The sequence below is a fragment of the Tetrao urogallus genome, assembly GCF_951394365.1.
Source record: "Tetrao urogallus genome assembly, chromosome: 19".
Classification (NCBI taxonomy): domain Eukaryota; kingdom Metazoa; phylum Chordata; class Aves; order Galliformes; family Phasianidae; genus Tetrao; species Tetrao urogallus.
This window is the reverse complement of record NC_136832.1, coordinates 2,199,835-2,215,724: the sequence shown is the minus strand read 5'-3', so window position 1 is coordinate 2,215,724 and position 15,890 is coordinate 2,199,835. Positions and strand designations below refer to the sequence as shown.

Below are 15,890 nucleotides of genomic sequence, written 5' to 3'. Positions count from 1 at the left end.
CAGGAGCCTCCCAGGTCACCTTACGGTGGGTTTCATAGCGTAAAACCCCACTGAAAGGGGCTTGAGTGCTGCCTGAGAACAGTTGGTGTATTCTCAGCACACAGGGCTCCTGCTGAGCTCTTGCAGGCCCTTACTCCTCTGCTGCTTAAAAGCTACTTTTTCTTTCCAGCCTGTGCATCATCGCAGGAAACTAACACCCTGATGGGCTTGTGCCAACAATTTAAGTAGCTCATCTTCTCCTGTGGTGCACACACCCTCAGATGCTTCCATACACCGCTCTCCTTGCGCTGCCCTTTTAGCTTTTGTTTTGCCACTTTTCTCTCGTGTCTTTCTGTAAGATGAACCTGCATCTTCTGTCATCAGCCTCTGCTGCTCAGTTCCCTCCCAGTCTCTCCAGGTGGCATTGCCAGCAAAAAAAAAAAAAAAACGAAAAAAAAAACAAAAACAAAAACCAACCAACACAAACAAGCGAGGGGTAGCAGAAGCACCCTGCGCTACATCAGGTTTTGCTGAACCTGTTTCTCCCTCATGGAAGATGTCTGAAGATTCAGAGCTCTGCACGCTATTAGGCCACTCAGTGGCTGTACCCTGTCTGTGCCCATCAGCACCAGCACCCCCATCCCAGCAGGATGCTGAGCACTGACGTGTGGCAGCTCGTGATTGTAAGAGCTCTTTGCTGAGCTGAAACCAAACCCCTTACATGCTGCACTGCATGATTTATAATCCTTGTTTGCAGGAAAGTATTTTTAAGCATTGTGAGGTCACTTGCTCAAGGTCATAAAGAGCATTAAAGGGATTCCTGTGCTAGGAGCTGAACAAAGGCATCCTGGCTCCAGCCATGCGCTTGCTGCACAGCTACAGCACTGCAAGACAGCGCTGTGCATCCCAACAAACACAGGAGCTCTTGTGAGGCAGTCGGCAGCAATGCCATGGTGCTGATCCTTTCCCAGACCACAGTTTAGCAATCTATAAAACATAACGAGATGGGGATAATCCAATATGTGAGTCCTTCAATGCCATGGCACCCGCTGTCCCCCTGTACGTGGCATGGCAGTGCTCAGTCCAGGAGGGATTTGCTCAATGCATGTTTGCATTCCTACCTCCCTGCTCATCCACACGTGCCCTGGAGTCACCTGTGTTATCTAATTGCCTGCAGGGTCATCAGCACTGAGACTCAGAGCAGGTGGAAAAAAGGCAGTGATGTTTGATAAGCTGCAAAAGATCCCCTTCCCTGCTATTTTGGACCATTGTTTTGCTTGAAGTTGTTTTGGAGGCTTTGTTCTGCTGCTCACTTCCTCTTTGTTCTGCCTGTTCTCCCTTCCTCTTTTTTTCCACTATTAAAAGGGACAGCCTAAAAGGAAAGAAAGAAGGAAAATTAAAAGTCAATCCCAGCTTTAGATTCAAACTTTCCTTTCATGTGTCATCACATTCCACCAACATTAAGAAACACAAAATTTCTTGATAAAGCATGCAGCAAAAAGCTGCCGCACCCATTGGCACCTGAGCTGTGCCCATAGCACCAACAGTCCTGTCACCGGCCCTGGGAGAGAGGCCAGGCACAGAGCATGCCCACAAAGCAGTCAGCTGCAATTCTCATGCCACGTATGTACGTGTGCAGAAGGCTTTGTGGATAAATCATGGGCATTTTCCTGTGGCTTACATTTGTTCTTCTCTACCTGCTGTCCTACAGCTGTGCACAGCAATGCTGCACCTGACCGTGCCTCAGCTTCCCCCACTTCAGGCCATTGCCTCCCCTGCTTGGCAGTGACTGACGCCAGCTTTCCTGATGCGAGCACTCCTGGGTGAGGCAGTAGCACGTTATCTCTGGGTCAATTTGTAGCTTGCAACGTCACCGTCATGTGCTGCATCACTTCATGGTGCACAACTGCTGGGGAAATGGAGCAATCCCGGGCTCATGGCCTCTCTCCTTTTGGCCTCTCCTCCTGCTACAAAGAGACGAGGAGCCTTCTCCACCATCACTCTTGCTCTTCCAATTCTCTCATCCATCCTACCAGGCAAGCAGCTGGGAGCAACCCTTAGCATCCCAAAACATCAGGCTGCATGACTGCTGTGACTGAGGAAGAGCGAAGGCAGAAAGGGTGCAACCCAGGGAGTTGGCCATTGCATTTCTTAAGCTTCCTTTGGGCTAAAACTATTCCATTTGATGAGAAAACCCCTGGAGGGCTCATTTCTGATATGAATATTGTATGTACTGCTCATAATTTCTTTTTTTACAGATGTACTCCCATAGAGAAGCCACATATTAATGATTTATTGTAATTAGGTTTATACACCTTTCTAAATCACTTGCCCTGCCTTGCTCACTACCTGGCTGCTTCTCTGCCAGTTCCCCGGCCAGCAGAGCGTGTCACCCGATAGTAACACAACAACAATTGCTCCTTTGTGTTGGGCTGACACCTTTCATCGGTTCACACAGTGTTTAGCATTGCTCTGCCACACTTCCCACACACCCTCCCTCTCTGCTGGCATGAAACACAACCGTGCTCCTCATCTCCATTCTGCGGGTGCCTGCATTCCACCAGACAGCTTCCCCAAGGCCACACGGTGGCATTTCAGCTAGGTGTCCCACTGTTGGCACACAGAGCTCTAAGATCTGGATGTCCCAGGGCTCTTCAGCAGCCCCTGGCCACTGCTGAATCCACATCTGTATCTCCCTAGGAAACTCAGAGCCTCAAAATCCACTCCTGGGGTTATGGAGAAGAGCGGTGAGCAGTGGGAGCAACCTGCCGAGCAGAGCCAGGAGGCACCAACCCTCAGAGGCTCCATGAGGAGGCCAGGAAGCAGCTTTGGGCTCCATCTCTGCACCGTTCAGCACTCATATCCTGAGCCAGCACTCCAGGAATCAATCAAAGAGGAAAAACAAACAACTAAGGGGCTGTAACAGCAACGTCACCCCATTACCCTCATACTGTACACCCGATCAAGGAATAATTTGGCTGAGGCATCTCTGCCAGAGAAACAAAACCACCCTTCACTAAGAGACAAAAACATCCTGGCAAATGCTTTGGCAGTTTGCTTCTGCTGCTCATCCCTGTCGCTGCTAACATGCACGCCTGCTTTTTAGTCCAACTTTGGCAGGCTTCTGCTTCAACCACCGGTTCTTGTTCTGCCCTTCCCTGACATCAGACAGTCCTCCAGTGCTGAGTAATTTCTCCCTGTGGTAGCACTTAGGCACTAAAATCAAGCCATCTCTCTATTTCTCTGATAAACCAAACAATTTGAGCCCTTCAAGTCTCCTCCCATAAAGCATTATTCCAGCCCCCACGTTATTGTGCTGGTTTTTGTCTATGCAAGCCCACGTACTGCCGTTTGTGTATCGATGGAAATCCGCAGGAGCAGCCTCCCCCATACAGACACACACAGGGCTGAGGCATTGATGTTTGTCCCCAGGTGCACACAGATACGTGCAAGCCCTTGAGCTCGCATGATGACATTTATGTCTTCTTGTTAGGGACCAGATGAGCATCCATAGGCAACACCAGATGCTCTTGGCCTGCTTTGCTTTCCTAAGTTAATCCCCACCTCTGCAGGAAAAAGCCAATTCAGGGCCACCTCCCCTAAAACATCTCCTCCCACTTAATTTCACCCCAAAGCCAAAGAAAATTAGGGGATAGAGCAAGCCCCCAGCTGAGCCACTGCAAGCCCATGACACAGTTGGCACCTGCCCCTGTTACATGGGTGTTATTGCTTTAATTGCTTAACACCTATCCAACACCTGGCTAACCTGCTAGAAAATCCTTAGAGAGCAGCAAGGCATCAATTATTATTACTATAATTCTAAAGTCACTGCTGGGATTTCTGATCTCCTTCACTGGAAGAGCCTGTGCTGCTCACTGTGGGGGGAAATCAGCAGGTGGGACGTCTGTCCTCCCTTCCCCACGGTGTCAGTATCACAGCTCAGGCAGAGGGACTGCAGTCTGCCTGTGAGCTCTGGGGGCAGGAGGCCTCACTCACCTGCTCTGCAATCCCAGCAGGATCCAGTCTGAGAAGAAGTCCAATTAAAATTTAGGGCTGGATTTGCATATTCTTTTTGCATTACTCTCATTGTAAAACTGTTTGTATTTGTGTTCCCTACAGGCAGACCAGTACCCACACGCTTGCCATTCCTGAGCAGGCAAAGGCTTCAGTAGCAGTGGGATCCCCAGCTACACCCAATCACCACCTGAGCAGCAAGGCACCTGGACCTTATGTGTGACATCATGTCTCCCTTCCCATCACTGCCCAGTTCTTCATTCCTCTTTCCCTGTAACAGCAGGGCAGCCCAGATAGCTGGCAGAGCACTCACCACCATCACACCCAGCAGTACCCAGCTTTTCCCAGGCTCTTCGCACCCTACTGCCCTTCCTGCTGCCCCACCGTGGGCTCCGCATTGTGGCTTATCAGCCCCTCCTGTGCAAAGTCCACCATCTCACCTGCTGCAGATCTTTCGCCTAAAAGCACTACATTCCCCTCCCAGAAAGAGTTGAGGAGTCATCCCACATTGCTGACTGCTAAGGAGATAACTTGCAGTAGGGTCAGTGGTGCTATCTAGGCTGACCATAGCTGCCAGGAGCGATCCCAGCACCTCTCAGCAGCCTCCAGTGAGAATTAATTTAACCAGTCCCCATATCCCCCTTCTAGATGATAAAAGCTGTGGGATGGACCTTGCACTAGGTAGCACAGACAAGATGTTACTAAGAAATCCCCCAACTCTCCCCATAGCCCAGCATGAGGGGCCTGAGGAGAGAAGAGCAAGCACTGGGGTGATGGCAGCCCCCAAATCAAGAGTATGAGGTGGAGACGCCCTACAGCCCCTACACTCCTTCCCAGGCTCAGGCTGGGGGACATCAGCAGTGCAGTTCTGTTGGCCCAGAAGCCTTCCAGACCCAGGCATACACTATAAGTCATCTCAGCCCAAACCTCCCTCTGCCAGGGCTGTCCCACACAAGATTTTTCCCTTCCATCATCAGTAATTTGAGTTTCCGGGAGCTCAGAGGCCAGTGCTCTGATGTCAGCAGGCTTGTCACAAGCAGGTGAGTCACCTCTGCCAAACCTGCCCCAACCTGAGCACCACTGAGTAGTGCCTCCAGGGCCTGTCCCAGCACTGCCGCACCTCAGCACAGCGCTGATGGAAGCTCTGCCCGTGCCGGAAGCACACACTGAGCATCTCCTGCCAACTGGTGGCACTAGCGAGGTTGGTGAAGTCCACAGCCCGTCTTTACCAAGCCATCAGGTGGTGCTTCTGCAGCCAGCAGCTTCGTGGCTCTTTCACTGGGTTATTTGGGAATAACAAAGCCCTTGCACTGGGGAATGCAAGAAGAGGGACCTTGGCAGGAGGACACATCAGGCATCACACATCTTGTGCGATAAACCACCGGACCCTTGGCTCAGGACCAGGAGGGAAGGATGTGGTGTGCCTGGTTCAACACGGCCAGGACCACGGTGACAGCACAGGCTGTGAGTGTGTGGATGAGGTGGCAGCACCCCAGGCACACTGTGAGCATATGCCCAGGATTAAGCCCTGCAGAAGGGAGCCATCTGAGAGCAGCCTTTGCAGCAGGGCAGCCCCCAAACTGATTTCAGCACTCTCCCTGGAGCTCTCTTACAGATCAGCTGCTGCCAGACCTGCTAACATCTTTCTTTCTCACTTTCCCTGAACCACCACCTCATTGCTGCATTTTTCACTCCTCCCTGGTTTCCCATGAGCTGAGGCTCAGATGGGTTTAGGGCAAGCCTAATTTTCCCACTCACTGCTCTGTTTCCCAGCAGCATCCATCACCCCTGCAGAAAGGGATGTTTTAAACCCAACCCTACCTACAGCTATATTTATCATGTCCTCCTCAAACCCATGCACAGCCAGAGAACTTCTCTGGAGAGGACACGTGGTAGTATCCCAGGTCCTCACATGGATGTCACCAGGAAGAACTGACCCCATGCTGTAGCTGCCCTGATGCTCAGCCCCTCCAGCTTACCCTTCTCCCACTCCTTGCACTGGGGCACAGCGAGGACACCACAGCTGTAGGGCAGGGTCTCACCAGCCAGAACCCTAGTCCTCTGCTCCCAAGCACAGCAGACCAGAGAGTACAGAAGACTCCAACCAAACATCCAGACCATCAGTAAAACTCCCTGCAATGCTACCGGTCTGAGTTAAAACAGAGCCCCAGGCCCACGAGTGAGGGCACAGCTGAGGCTGCTCAGGGTCATCACAGCCCATCACTGTGGGCTAACACTCTGCAGCCCCCAGCCTGCTGCTCACAGGGGACTGTGACAGCTCGTCCAGCTCTATTGTGCTGTTACTGTGACTGGGGGGGGTGCTGGGTTTCTAAGGAGGGTGTCAGAGGAGACAGATTTGCTTCAGGATGAGCACAGGACCAGGGCTGAGCATCCCCAGATGAGCCCCTCCCTGCGTCTCCCTTACAGCTGCGTTCCAATGGCGGAGAGCTGCTGGTGCTGAGCTGCAATCCCTGCAGCTGAGAGCCTCTGAGATCAAAGATGCTCTCATACAAAACCAAAACGTTATTGCTGGCTTTTAAAGGCCAGGCTGAAGTTCTGAAGGAATGAAGTTCCATTTTCCAGAGATCTAATTTGAAACCGTTTAAATGCTTATTGAGATAAAGAGAGCCAAGCAGATTGTGCGGGCTGGGAGACAGGGAAGGGGGAAAAAAAAGAGGTTATTACTGACTTCAGTTCAAGCCTTTTTTCTACCTCGAGCTCCCCACTTCTGCCCAGCAGCTTTCAGTAGTGCCATTGTTAGCATCACAATTGTAATCCTAGTGTCCTCTAATAATAATTTAAAAAAACATATCCCAAAGACCTTGGCTGAAACCGGTGTAACACGCTGGGAGGGATGGAAAGAGCTCTGGGGGCACAGGAAGCTGCGGGACGACCCGGTGTCCCCGGAGGTGCGGGAATAAACCTCAGATGTGTTTTGTTTCCCCGCTGCCGGGTGGGAACGGCGCTGTGGGGCCGGGGCTGGTCCTGGGGCCGCGCTCGTTGCCGTTCGCTTCAGAGCCTGCTGAGGGCAGCAAAGCCCCGGCTGAGCTCCGCACCCGGAGGAACCCGCAGCGCTCCCCGCGCAGGATGCGGCCCCGGGAGAGGGAAGATCTCGGGGTGCCCCTTTGGGACAGCGCTAGGTGAAGGTGCCCCAAGGCAAAGCCGGGCCTCCTGGCTGTACCCCCGCCTAGCAGCCCTTCCTGCGCTGGGATTCGCGTGGGGCTCCCTCACTGCTGCCAGTCATCATGGTGCCCTGCTATGGTGTGAGCGTAGGGATGGCGATGCTGCCAGCCCGCTGCCGCCTCCGGCCCCGACCCGATCCGTCCCCAGCATCTGCTCTGCCAGCTGAGCCCCACAACCCTCCTCCTACAGCAGCCAAATTGTTAGAAAAGTTCTTGAGAGCAGGTTCCCATGTCCTTGTTTCCCCTGCGGTGCTGGCCCTGTGGGTGGAAATCTTCCTGCTTTAAGGGGGAAAAAAGATTAAAAAAATCACAAAATATGGTTTCTGACCCATTTTGACCCCAAAAAGTACAAGCAAGATCTACATTCTGGCAAAGGACAGCCAGCAGCATCCAAGCATGCAGAAACCGCAGCATCCCCTGTGGGCAGCAGGCAGGGCTGGGAACAGCCCCTGTGGCCCTGCGAGTCTCCAGAGCCTCCTTGTCCTCCCCAAATGGTTCCAGTGGGGGAGATTTACAGGATAAGACCCAGAACGGACACAAAGGGATGGATGCACCCCACACAGCGCTGTGCCAGAGTCATCTGTATGTTGGCAATGCAGATTTCCATGCTTCTCCAGATTTAGTGGCACAGCGCTGTACTCAAAGCCACTTGTACAGAGAAAGGAACATGAGAGCGTTCCTGCTCCAGATTTAGCTCTTTATGGATTTTCCAGCTGCAGGCAGCAGTCACTGTCCCAGTGCTCACATCACCCATTAAGGACATCATAGAAATGAGAGGAAAACAAGGCAGAGTTGTGGTTTGGATGAAGAGCATTAAAAATTCTGAATGGCAATTTCTGGGAGGAAAACACGTCCCTGATAGTGTGGGGAGGAGCAGGCTGCATTTACTGAATGGTTCAAAGACACCGAGGGCTCCCGGTGCACAGATCTGGGGCACAACAGCATCTCATCTCCCACTGCCATCGCTCCCACTCCTCTGGCAGTGCTGTGACCAGCAGGAGGGAGCTGGGATCTGTAGATTGGGCTCATCGCTTCACAGGAAAAGGCAAAACAAGATTCAATATCCTTCTGATAGCACTAGGGCAGATGTGAGACCATCCATCCCCAAAGCAAGTACCCCATCCCCTCTGGGTAACTGCTGCCAGTGGCCATGCAGCTGTCCCAGCCCAGGACCAGCCCGTGCCACCCAACAGGGGATCCTGCAGTTGGAGCACAAGCACTGTTGTGCACCACCCCCTTCACTTGCACCCACGTTCTGTCCACGGCCATCTGAAGTGACACTGAAGCTTTTTGCTCAGAAATCCACGGCCTCCAGGATCGCAGACACCAACACTGCATCCCTGGGGATCAGCAGAGCATCACTCGAGCTGCCGAGGGGCATCGTGCTGGGGGTGCAGAGGGGGCATCGCTCAGCTCCATCGCTCAGCCCCAAGTGTTCCCAAGGGCTGTTCCCCACCTGCTGTGTGCAGTGCTGACTCAGCAGCTCAGTGCAAACACCCGCCAGCTGCTGCCCCGGCCACTGTTTGCTCAGGCTGTGCCGCTCTGTTTGCCTTGTGGGGATCACGATGGAGGGAGATGAGCTTTGGGATGCGGCAAATGGGGCAGCACAGCCCCTGCAGCAGCTAAAACTGCCCCAGGGCTCCTCCAGCATCTCAGCTCCTGCGCTGCCTGGTCCCAGCAGCATCAACCCGTCAGCAAGACTCGAACTGAATCCTGCATGGAGCTCTTGGAGGTACAGAAAGATGCACCTGTAGCAGGATAACACAGCTGCCACGCAGCCAGGAAAATTCTTTATTATAATTTCCTTGCAACAGAGACACTGGAAAAAAAAAAAAAAAAAAAAAAAAGCACACACCCTGCCCAGGTGCAAACAGCAGCAGCTGCAGCTTCCATGTAGGAATCTATGTACATCACAGTGTAAAGTCCATCAGAAGAAAAAAAATTCAATCCAAGTTTAAAAAAAAACCAACAACCTCCCCAGGTGTGACCTAAAACCAGGAACCAGAAAAAGTGGCTGAGAAAATAGGTTGGGCCCCTCCCTCTTACTATAAAATATATAGGATTTCTAAGGCAACGTTTCACAAAACCAGAAGCGAGGTTCCTAAAGAGTCTGAGCTCACAGCTGAGAGCACGGGCACGATTAGTGTCAACACAGAACCCTCACCCATCCCACGGCCTCAGTGCTCTGCATACTCCTTGGTCTCCACCCCGGTCTCGTTGAGCACCGTGGTCCTCATGATGGCCTCCGTGACCGCATAGGGGTCGCAGTTGGCCGCCGGCCGCCTGTCTTCAAAGTAGCCAAAGCCGTCCTGGCCCACCTGGCGTGGGATGCGGATGCTGGCTCCACGGTTGGCCACGCCAGCAGAGAACTCGAAGATGTTGGAGGTCTCGTGGTGGCCGGTGAGGCGCCGGGAGTTGTCCCTGCCGCCCCGCGGGTCGTAGACACAGATGTGGTAGTCGTGCCGCTTGCTCAGCTTCTCGATGGCGGCTTCGATGTGTCTACGGGGGATGGATGGGGTCAGGTTTGGCACAGGGATATGCTCAAGCCACCGCATGCGACAAGTGGCTTTTAAAATCAGATGCTCGGCGCATTGCCCCAACCCTCCTGGCTGCAGCCCCAAGGACTCACTTGAGGCCTCCCTCCTTCCGCATCTCCTCGGTGCTGTAGTTGGTGTGGCACCCGGCCCCGTTCCAGTTGCCGGTCATCGGTTTGGGGTCCAGAGTGGCCACGACCCCAAAGTCCTCACAGACACGGTGGAGGATGAAGCGAGCCATCCAGAGGTGGTCACCCATCTCGATGCCCTCGCATGGGCCTACCTGGAATTCCCACTGCAAGGGAAAAAGAATGTGTGCGGGGGGGTCATGTTGGTGCCACCTGGTGGGGCAGCTCCTGTCTGCCAGCCTCAGCAACAGCTGGCAGCGTGGGGAACGGCTGAGCTTTGTAGACCACAGTGCAATCCATTGGGTACTGGAACTGTGCAGTGCGTGAAAAGTTCCAGCACTGCCTCACCTGAACTGCGGACAGAATGGGAAGTTGTCTGACTGAAGTCAATTATCTCGAGGTCCTACAAATAAGGATCGTAAGACAGCAGCCCCTTGAGCTCCCAAGGCCCACAGCAGACTATGATTCCTGATCCTCCCCTGGAATGGGACGCCTCAGGGTCAGCTTCTTCAGGTTCCTTGCCGACCAACACCGAAGAAGAGAAGCCCTTTTGGGACAGATCTCACCATCCACTGAGAGCTGAGGAAAGGGTAGGTGAGAAATGAACCAGGGGAAGAAGGTCCTGAGCATGCAGCTGAGGGTTTAGGAACATCCCCTCCAATACCCTGCAGCGTTTCATTGAACTTGGCCATTCTCAAGCCTTTAAGTTGTGGTATTCAACTGTAACAAATTCTACTGAAGCACTGAATCGTAGAATCATAGAACAGTTTAGGTTGGAAGGGACCTTAAAGATCATCCACTTACAACCCCCTGCAGTGGGCCGGGTGCCCCCAAGCAGATCAGGCTGCCCAGGGCCCCCCAGCCTGGCCTTGAGCACCTCCAGGAATGGGGCACCCACAGCTTCTCTGAGCAATCGCTGCCTTCAACCGGCTAATGATTAAGTGCTGATGAAGCGCTTTAAGACTCATGCAACCTAACCTTGTGATTTATCATAAAAGCATTAATAAACCCTAAATTGCTGCTAAAACCAGAGTTGTGCAAAAAAAATCTACCCAGGACAGCATGGGATTGAAGACGTCCCTACATCTTCAGGCGTCCTTCCTGGGACAGGGTTGCACCACTCACGGTGACTAAGCAGCAGTGACACATCCACCGCCACTGGCACGGCACAGCTGGATCACAGCGTGCTGAGAGCAGCCGAGGGGACACTGATCATGTCAGGGCAAGCAACAGGTTCGTTACACTTGTAATGTCCTGCCTCAGCCCCCTGCCAACAAGGCCCTGCTTATCAGTGGGAGGCTCCAATTGCCACTACCCAGCCCGGCCACATGCATAAAGCAATCAGGGACCACCTTGAGATAACACCTCAACTACTCAAATCCCCTCCAGCCATGCCCAAGACTGTGTGCTGCAGGAGGGTCCTCAGGACCAAGGGCAGGATGTGGGCACCCACAGCTTGGTTTGCTGCCATCCTGGCTGGCACTGATGCTGCAGGATTAAGCCAGCAACACATGTTCACCACTGGAGACCCAACAGCAGAGAATCCTCCAAGGGGAGATGGGAGACGTGCATCTGGGGGAAGCAGACCCAGAGCATCCTCACGGTCAGCACCTCCAAGCACCCACCTGGGAGGGCATCACCTCGGCATTGGTGCCGCAGATCTTCACGCCCGCATAGAGGCAAGCCTTGTAGTGGGACTCCACGATGTCACGTCCGTACACCTTATCTGCTCCAACCCCACAGTAATAAGGGCCTGGGGAGGAGGCAGAAGGCATCAGGTAAATAAAGCACTGGGGAGGAAATCCCACCAACTCGGCAACAGAGAATTGTGTTGGTCACAGAGAATTTACAGGAATCAAACGGTGCTGCCCTCCACAGTGCATCGGAGCTCAGACCCAAAATCCAGAGACCAGTGGTGGTGCAACCTCAGCCTTATCTATGCAGCTCAACTGGACTGGCAATGCATGGGAAGGCGACCAAGAGATAAGCAGAGCTGGGCTGGATGTGCCCGGCGGCACCACCCTGGCTCTCTGAGCACTTCAGGCTCCAGACATTGTTCTGACAACAGCCGGCATTGTTCGTGCCTAGAAGAGTCAGCAGGCTGTGGTTTCACAGGGTTCTTCCTCATTCAGCCTGCCAGGGGAAGATCTCCTCCCCGCCTGGGGGAAGGGAGATGTTGCAAACAGCCCGTCCCTGTGCTGGGCTGGGTAAGGCGGGTTGGGAAACCCCCGGCCCCCTCTAGGAGGTGCTTGGGCTCATGCACCCAGCCGGTCCTTTCACCAACAGCCGTGGGGAGATTTTTCCGGCAGAGTTCTCCAGCCCTTGACAAACAAGTCGTGCAGCCAAGTGCTGTTTGTGCAATGGGGTCCGGCTCATGTGAGCCACGGGGCAGCGGTGAAACAGTTCCAGACCTCCTCCCACCCACCACAGAGAAGCACTGGTGATGGGATGGGGCTGGGATGGGGATGCCTGCTGTAGGATTGCATCCCCTATGGGCTCAGCATTTGGGTTGGGGCCTCAGGAAGGCACTTACCCTGTGGGCCGGGGAAGCCGTTGTCGGGCCAGCCGTAGGGGTGGCCATTGACACCCAGCAGTGTGTATTCCTGCTCCATCCCGAACCAGGGGTGGCTGTCCTTCACCAGGTCCATCACCTTCTTGCAGGTGTGCCTCAGGTTGGTCTCTGTGAGCAGTGGCTGCAGTCAGACCCGGTCGCCCTCAGCCCTCTCAGTCCCAGCCACCTCCAAGTTCTTCCCACAGAAGCCCCAAGGAGAGCAGTGAGCGAATTCCCCTTCATGCAGCACTTTCTACTCACTGGGTTCCTCCCTGCAGAGCCACTGCACGGCCACAGACTCAGGAGGTTTCATTAAATCACTCCCTAAACCACAACCTCCGGTCATAGAATCATAGAACAATTAGGGCTGAAAAAGACCTCTAAGATCACCATGTCCAGCCATGATTGTCCTCGTCTTCCTCTCGCACATGAAGACAGCAAGGACATCTGCCAGCCCTGTCCCACAGGCACCTGGCACAGTGGGGAACAGGGTCTGCCCATCTCCCATTATGTCTTTGCTCCCATCCTCAGCCCCAGTTTAGTCCTCCTCATCCCCATAGCTCCAGGGCTGTGGGAGCAGGACAGTAAGACACGAGAGGTACTTAATGGGGCCCAAATCCAACTCCAGCACTCGAGGCCATGCTTAAAGCTGCCTCCGAGCACAGATCTCAACCAAAACCCTTCCTCCAAGGCTCCCCTCCTCCAGCTGCACCTTTATCAGATGGACAGACAAACGGACTGCCGGGACTGCAGACTTCTGCCCTCGCCGATAAGTCCTTGTGCTTGCAGAAGGACACCCCGTGCCTGACTGCGCCGCGCCAGCTCCTGCCTGCAGCTCCCTTCCTGCAGCCATCCACCAGCAGAGCGACTCTTCCTGCTGTTTCCACCCCTGAGCGCTCTGAGCACCACTTCCCATCTGCGGTTCCCTCTTATTTACAAGACGGAGTGCTGGTGCTCTGCACAGCCCCGCAGGGCTGGGTGCGCTCAGGATCAGTCCCCAGCTCACCCTTCTGCCCGAGGGACATCAGCCTCCTTGCTGTGCTCCTGCTTGTTGCAGCACCTCCGAAACACATCCACGCATGCACCCATGGCACCTGCATTTCAGAGCCTTAGGCCAAGTGCTCAGTGCAATTCCACAAACAGCAGCACCAGTGCCTGCAGTCCCCTTGGAGGGAGGCACTGCAAATTATCCCCAGGGCGACAGGCATTAAGAATTATTAACAACAACAGCACCGATGCTCACCTGCAGGTTTCCTGTTGTACTTCAGCACTTCGCACAGCACCAGCTTGTTGGGGTCCAGGCAGAAGGGGTCCCTGAACATGCAGATGGGCACCAGGAACATGTCGCTGTTGGAGCCCTCTGCCTGCGCTGTGCTGGAGCCATCGAAATTCCACTCGGGCACATCTGTGCGGTGGGAGAAGGGCAGAGAGAGGGGTGGAGTTGGAAAAGAGGTATCTCACATGTGGGGTGTGTGAGGGGCTGCTGGATTAGACCCGGAGTTGGGCACCCAGGAGGATGTGGGCGCACAGGACCGGCTCGCAGTGTGCCACGTACCAGTGCAGCTCCCCTTCCCACCCAGCACTAACGACAGCTTGCAGGCTGGGCACCCTGCAGCCGGATATTTACATTACCGCTGTATAGAACAGCCCTGTGCAACAGCTGCACCGGGTATCGCCAGCACCGCACAACCAGCACAGGTGAACGTCACCTCCCAGTGCCCAAAGCACCTCAACGCTTCATCACGGCCACGCTCAGCGCCCACCCACCACACCAACAGCCAGCGGAGGAGAGGAGGCGGTGTTACCTTCGATGCTCTTGGGCTCCTTATCGAGGGTCCTGCTCTTGCAGCGCACGCCCTCACCGCTGCCGTCGATCCAGACGTAGGTGACCTGCACCAGCCCGCCCTGGGGCAGCCTCATGTACTGCTCCCGCACCAGCTTGTTCAGCCTGGAGCTGTGTGACACCGACATGGCGACGACCCTGCGGGAGCGGAGCGTGGCATCACCCCTTTGCCTCTTTTCCCCCCTCCTCGATCCCCCCGAAAGCAGCCGCCCCCCGGACCCTCCAGCGTCCCCCACGGGATTCGAACCCGCGGCCCGCCGCTCACCGGCCCAACGCTGCCCGCGGCCGCGGCCGCCGCCCTTTATAGGCGGGGGGGGCGGTGCGGAGGGGGCTCCGCCCCGGGGCGGTGGGACGGTGCGGAGCTGCCGCTTCCTGCCGATACTGAGCCCCGCGGGGACGGTCGCTGCCGGGTTTGTTATTTGTTGAAGCGTTACTCAGCGCAACGGCAAGCGTTTCCCCGTCAAAATATCGCCGTTGCAAAATCGTGGGATCAGGGAATACCCCGAGTCCGTGGGGCTCCCAGGGATCACGGGGCCCTGCACAGCACCACCCAAACGCACACCTCGTGTCTGAGAGCAGTGTTGGTGAGGGGCTGCCATGAGAGGCTGTAGAACTGCCTCGAAGCCTCCTTTCTGCCTTCTCTGCTCTGTCCCGAACAAACCTCAGGACCTCAGCCATTCCTCACACTCTGTGCCCTCCAGACCCTTCCCCATCTTGTTGCCCACCTTCTAGATCCCATTTATTTAACTCTTGTTTATCACCCCCTCCTGCTGCTGTGGGTTCAAACCCACATGGGCAGTGTGCAGCCACCCATGAGAGCAGAGCTGTGCTGAGGGCTGCAGGAGGCTGAGCACAGGGCTGTCGTCTCCCCTCAGCCCTGCACTGAGCTCCAGTCCAACATCTCATGTTTTCAAGCACTGCAGTGAGACCTTTAAAATGAAACCCATCCTCACGTAGCAACGCCACCCCAATTTGGGGTTAACTGCAAGAACTGAGCAAACAGGTGTGAACTGCAGCAGATCATTTCAGTGTAGTGGCAACTTCTGATAGCCCACTTTCAATCACATTGGTTAAACAGGCCGTGCTGTCTTTTTGCTTTGCCATAGACACAGCATCACAGAGTCACCAGTTACCCAAGCAGGCCGCTCTGAACCACACCAATGGGTGCAAGCACAACGTGAGCAGCCAGCATGGGCAGCTCCCAGTACTGTTATTTTCCGGGGGTGAAGGGGGGGAGGGGAGTTTCAAAGGTCCCAGCTGTCAGGGCTGGCTGAGCACTCACACCTCCCTTGTTTTTCACTTTTCAAAATATTTTAAAACATGCCCAGGCTCCCAGGCAGCTCAGGGCCTTGTTACCTGGCCAGGTCTGCAGGGCAAAGTCATGTTTTCTGCTGCCTGACTCACCCCACGAGTGCCTTTGTGCAAAACACTGAACTGCCTCCATGCCATCGGGGCAGGTGAAAAACCCTTTGGCAGCAAAACCCTTCTGCAGCCACCCACAGCTCAGGTTTTCTTCTGGAGGTGTTTTGCTCCCTCAGCCAGATCAACAACCGGGAAGAAAGACAAAAGCATCTGAGATTGCACAAGCACCAGGAAATGAGATTGATGGGCACGGAGGCAAGACATAATTAGCAATTTGGGTCCCCGGGTTGTGACATC

At 54.6% G+C, this 15,890-nt stretch overlaps 1 protein-coding gene across 1 annotated transcript; it reads right to left on the bottom strand.

Annotated features, from left to right (window-relative positions):
• Positions 1 to 9,352: 9,352 nt before the first annotated feature.
• LOC306953691 (glutamine synthetase) lies at positions 9,353 to 14,359 on the bottom strand (the record flags this gene model as incomplete). Its single annotated transcript, XM_079544665.1, has 6 exons — positions 9,353 to 9,674; positions 9,805 to 10,004; positions 11,463 to 11,590; positions 12,371 to 12,517; positions 13,632 to 13,793; positions 14,194 to 14,359. The coding sequence occupies 6 exons, from the start codon at positions 14,357 to 14,359 to the stop codon at positions 9,353 to 9,355; spliced, it is 1,125 nt and encodes a 374-aa protein (XP_079400791.1).
• Positions 14,360 to 15,890: the final 1,531 nt, after the last annotated feature.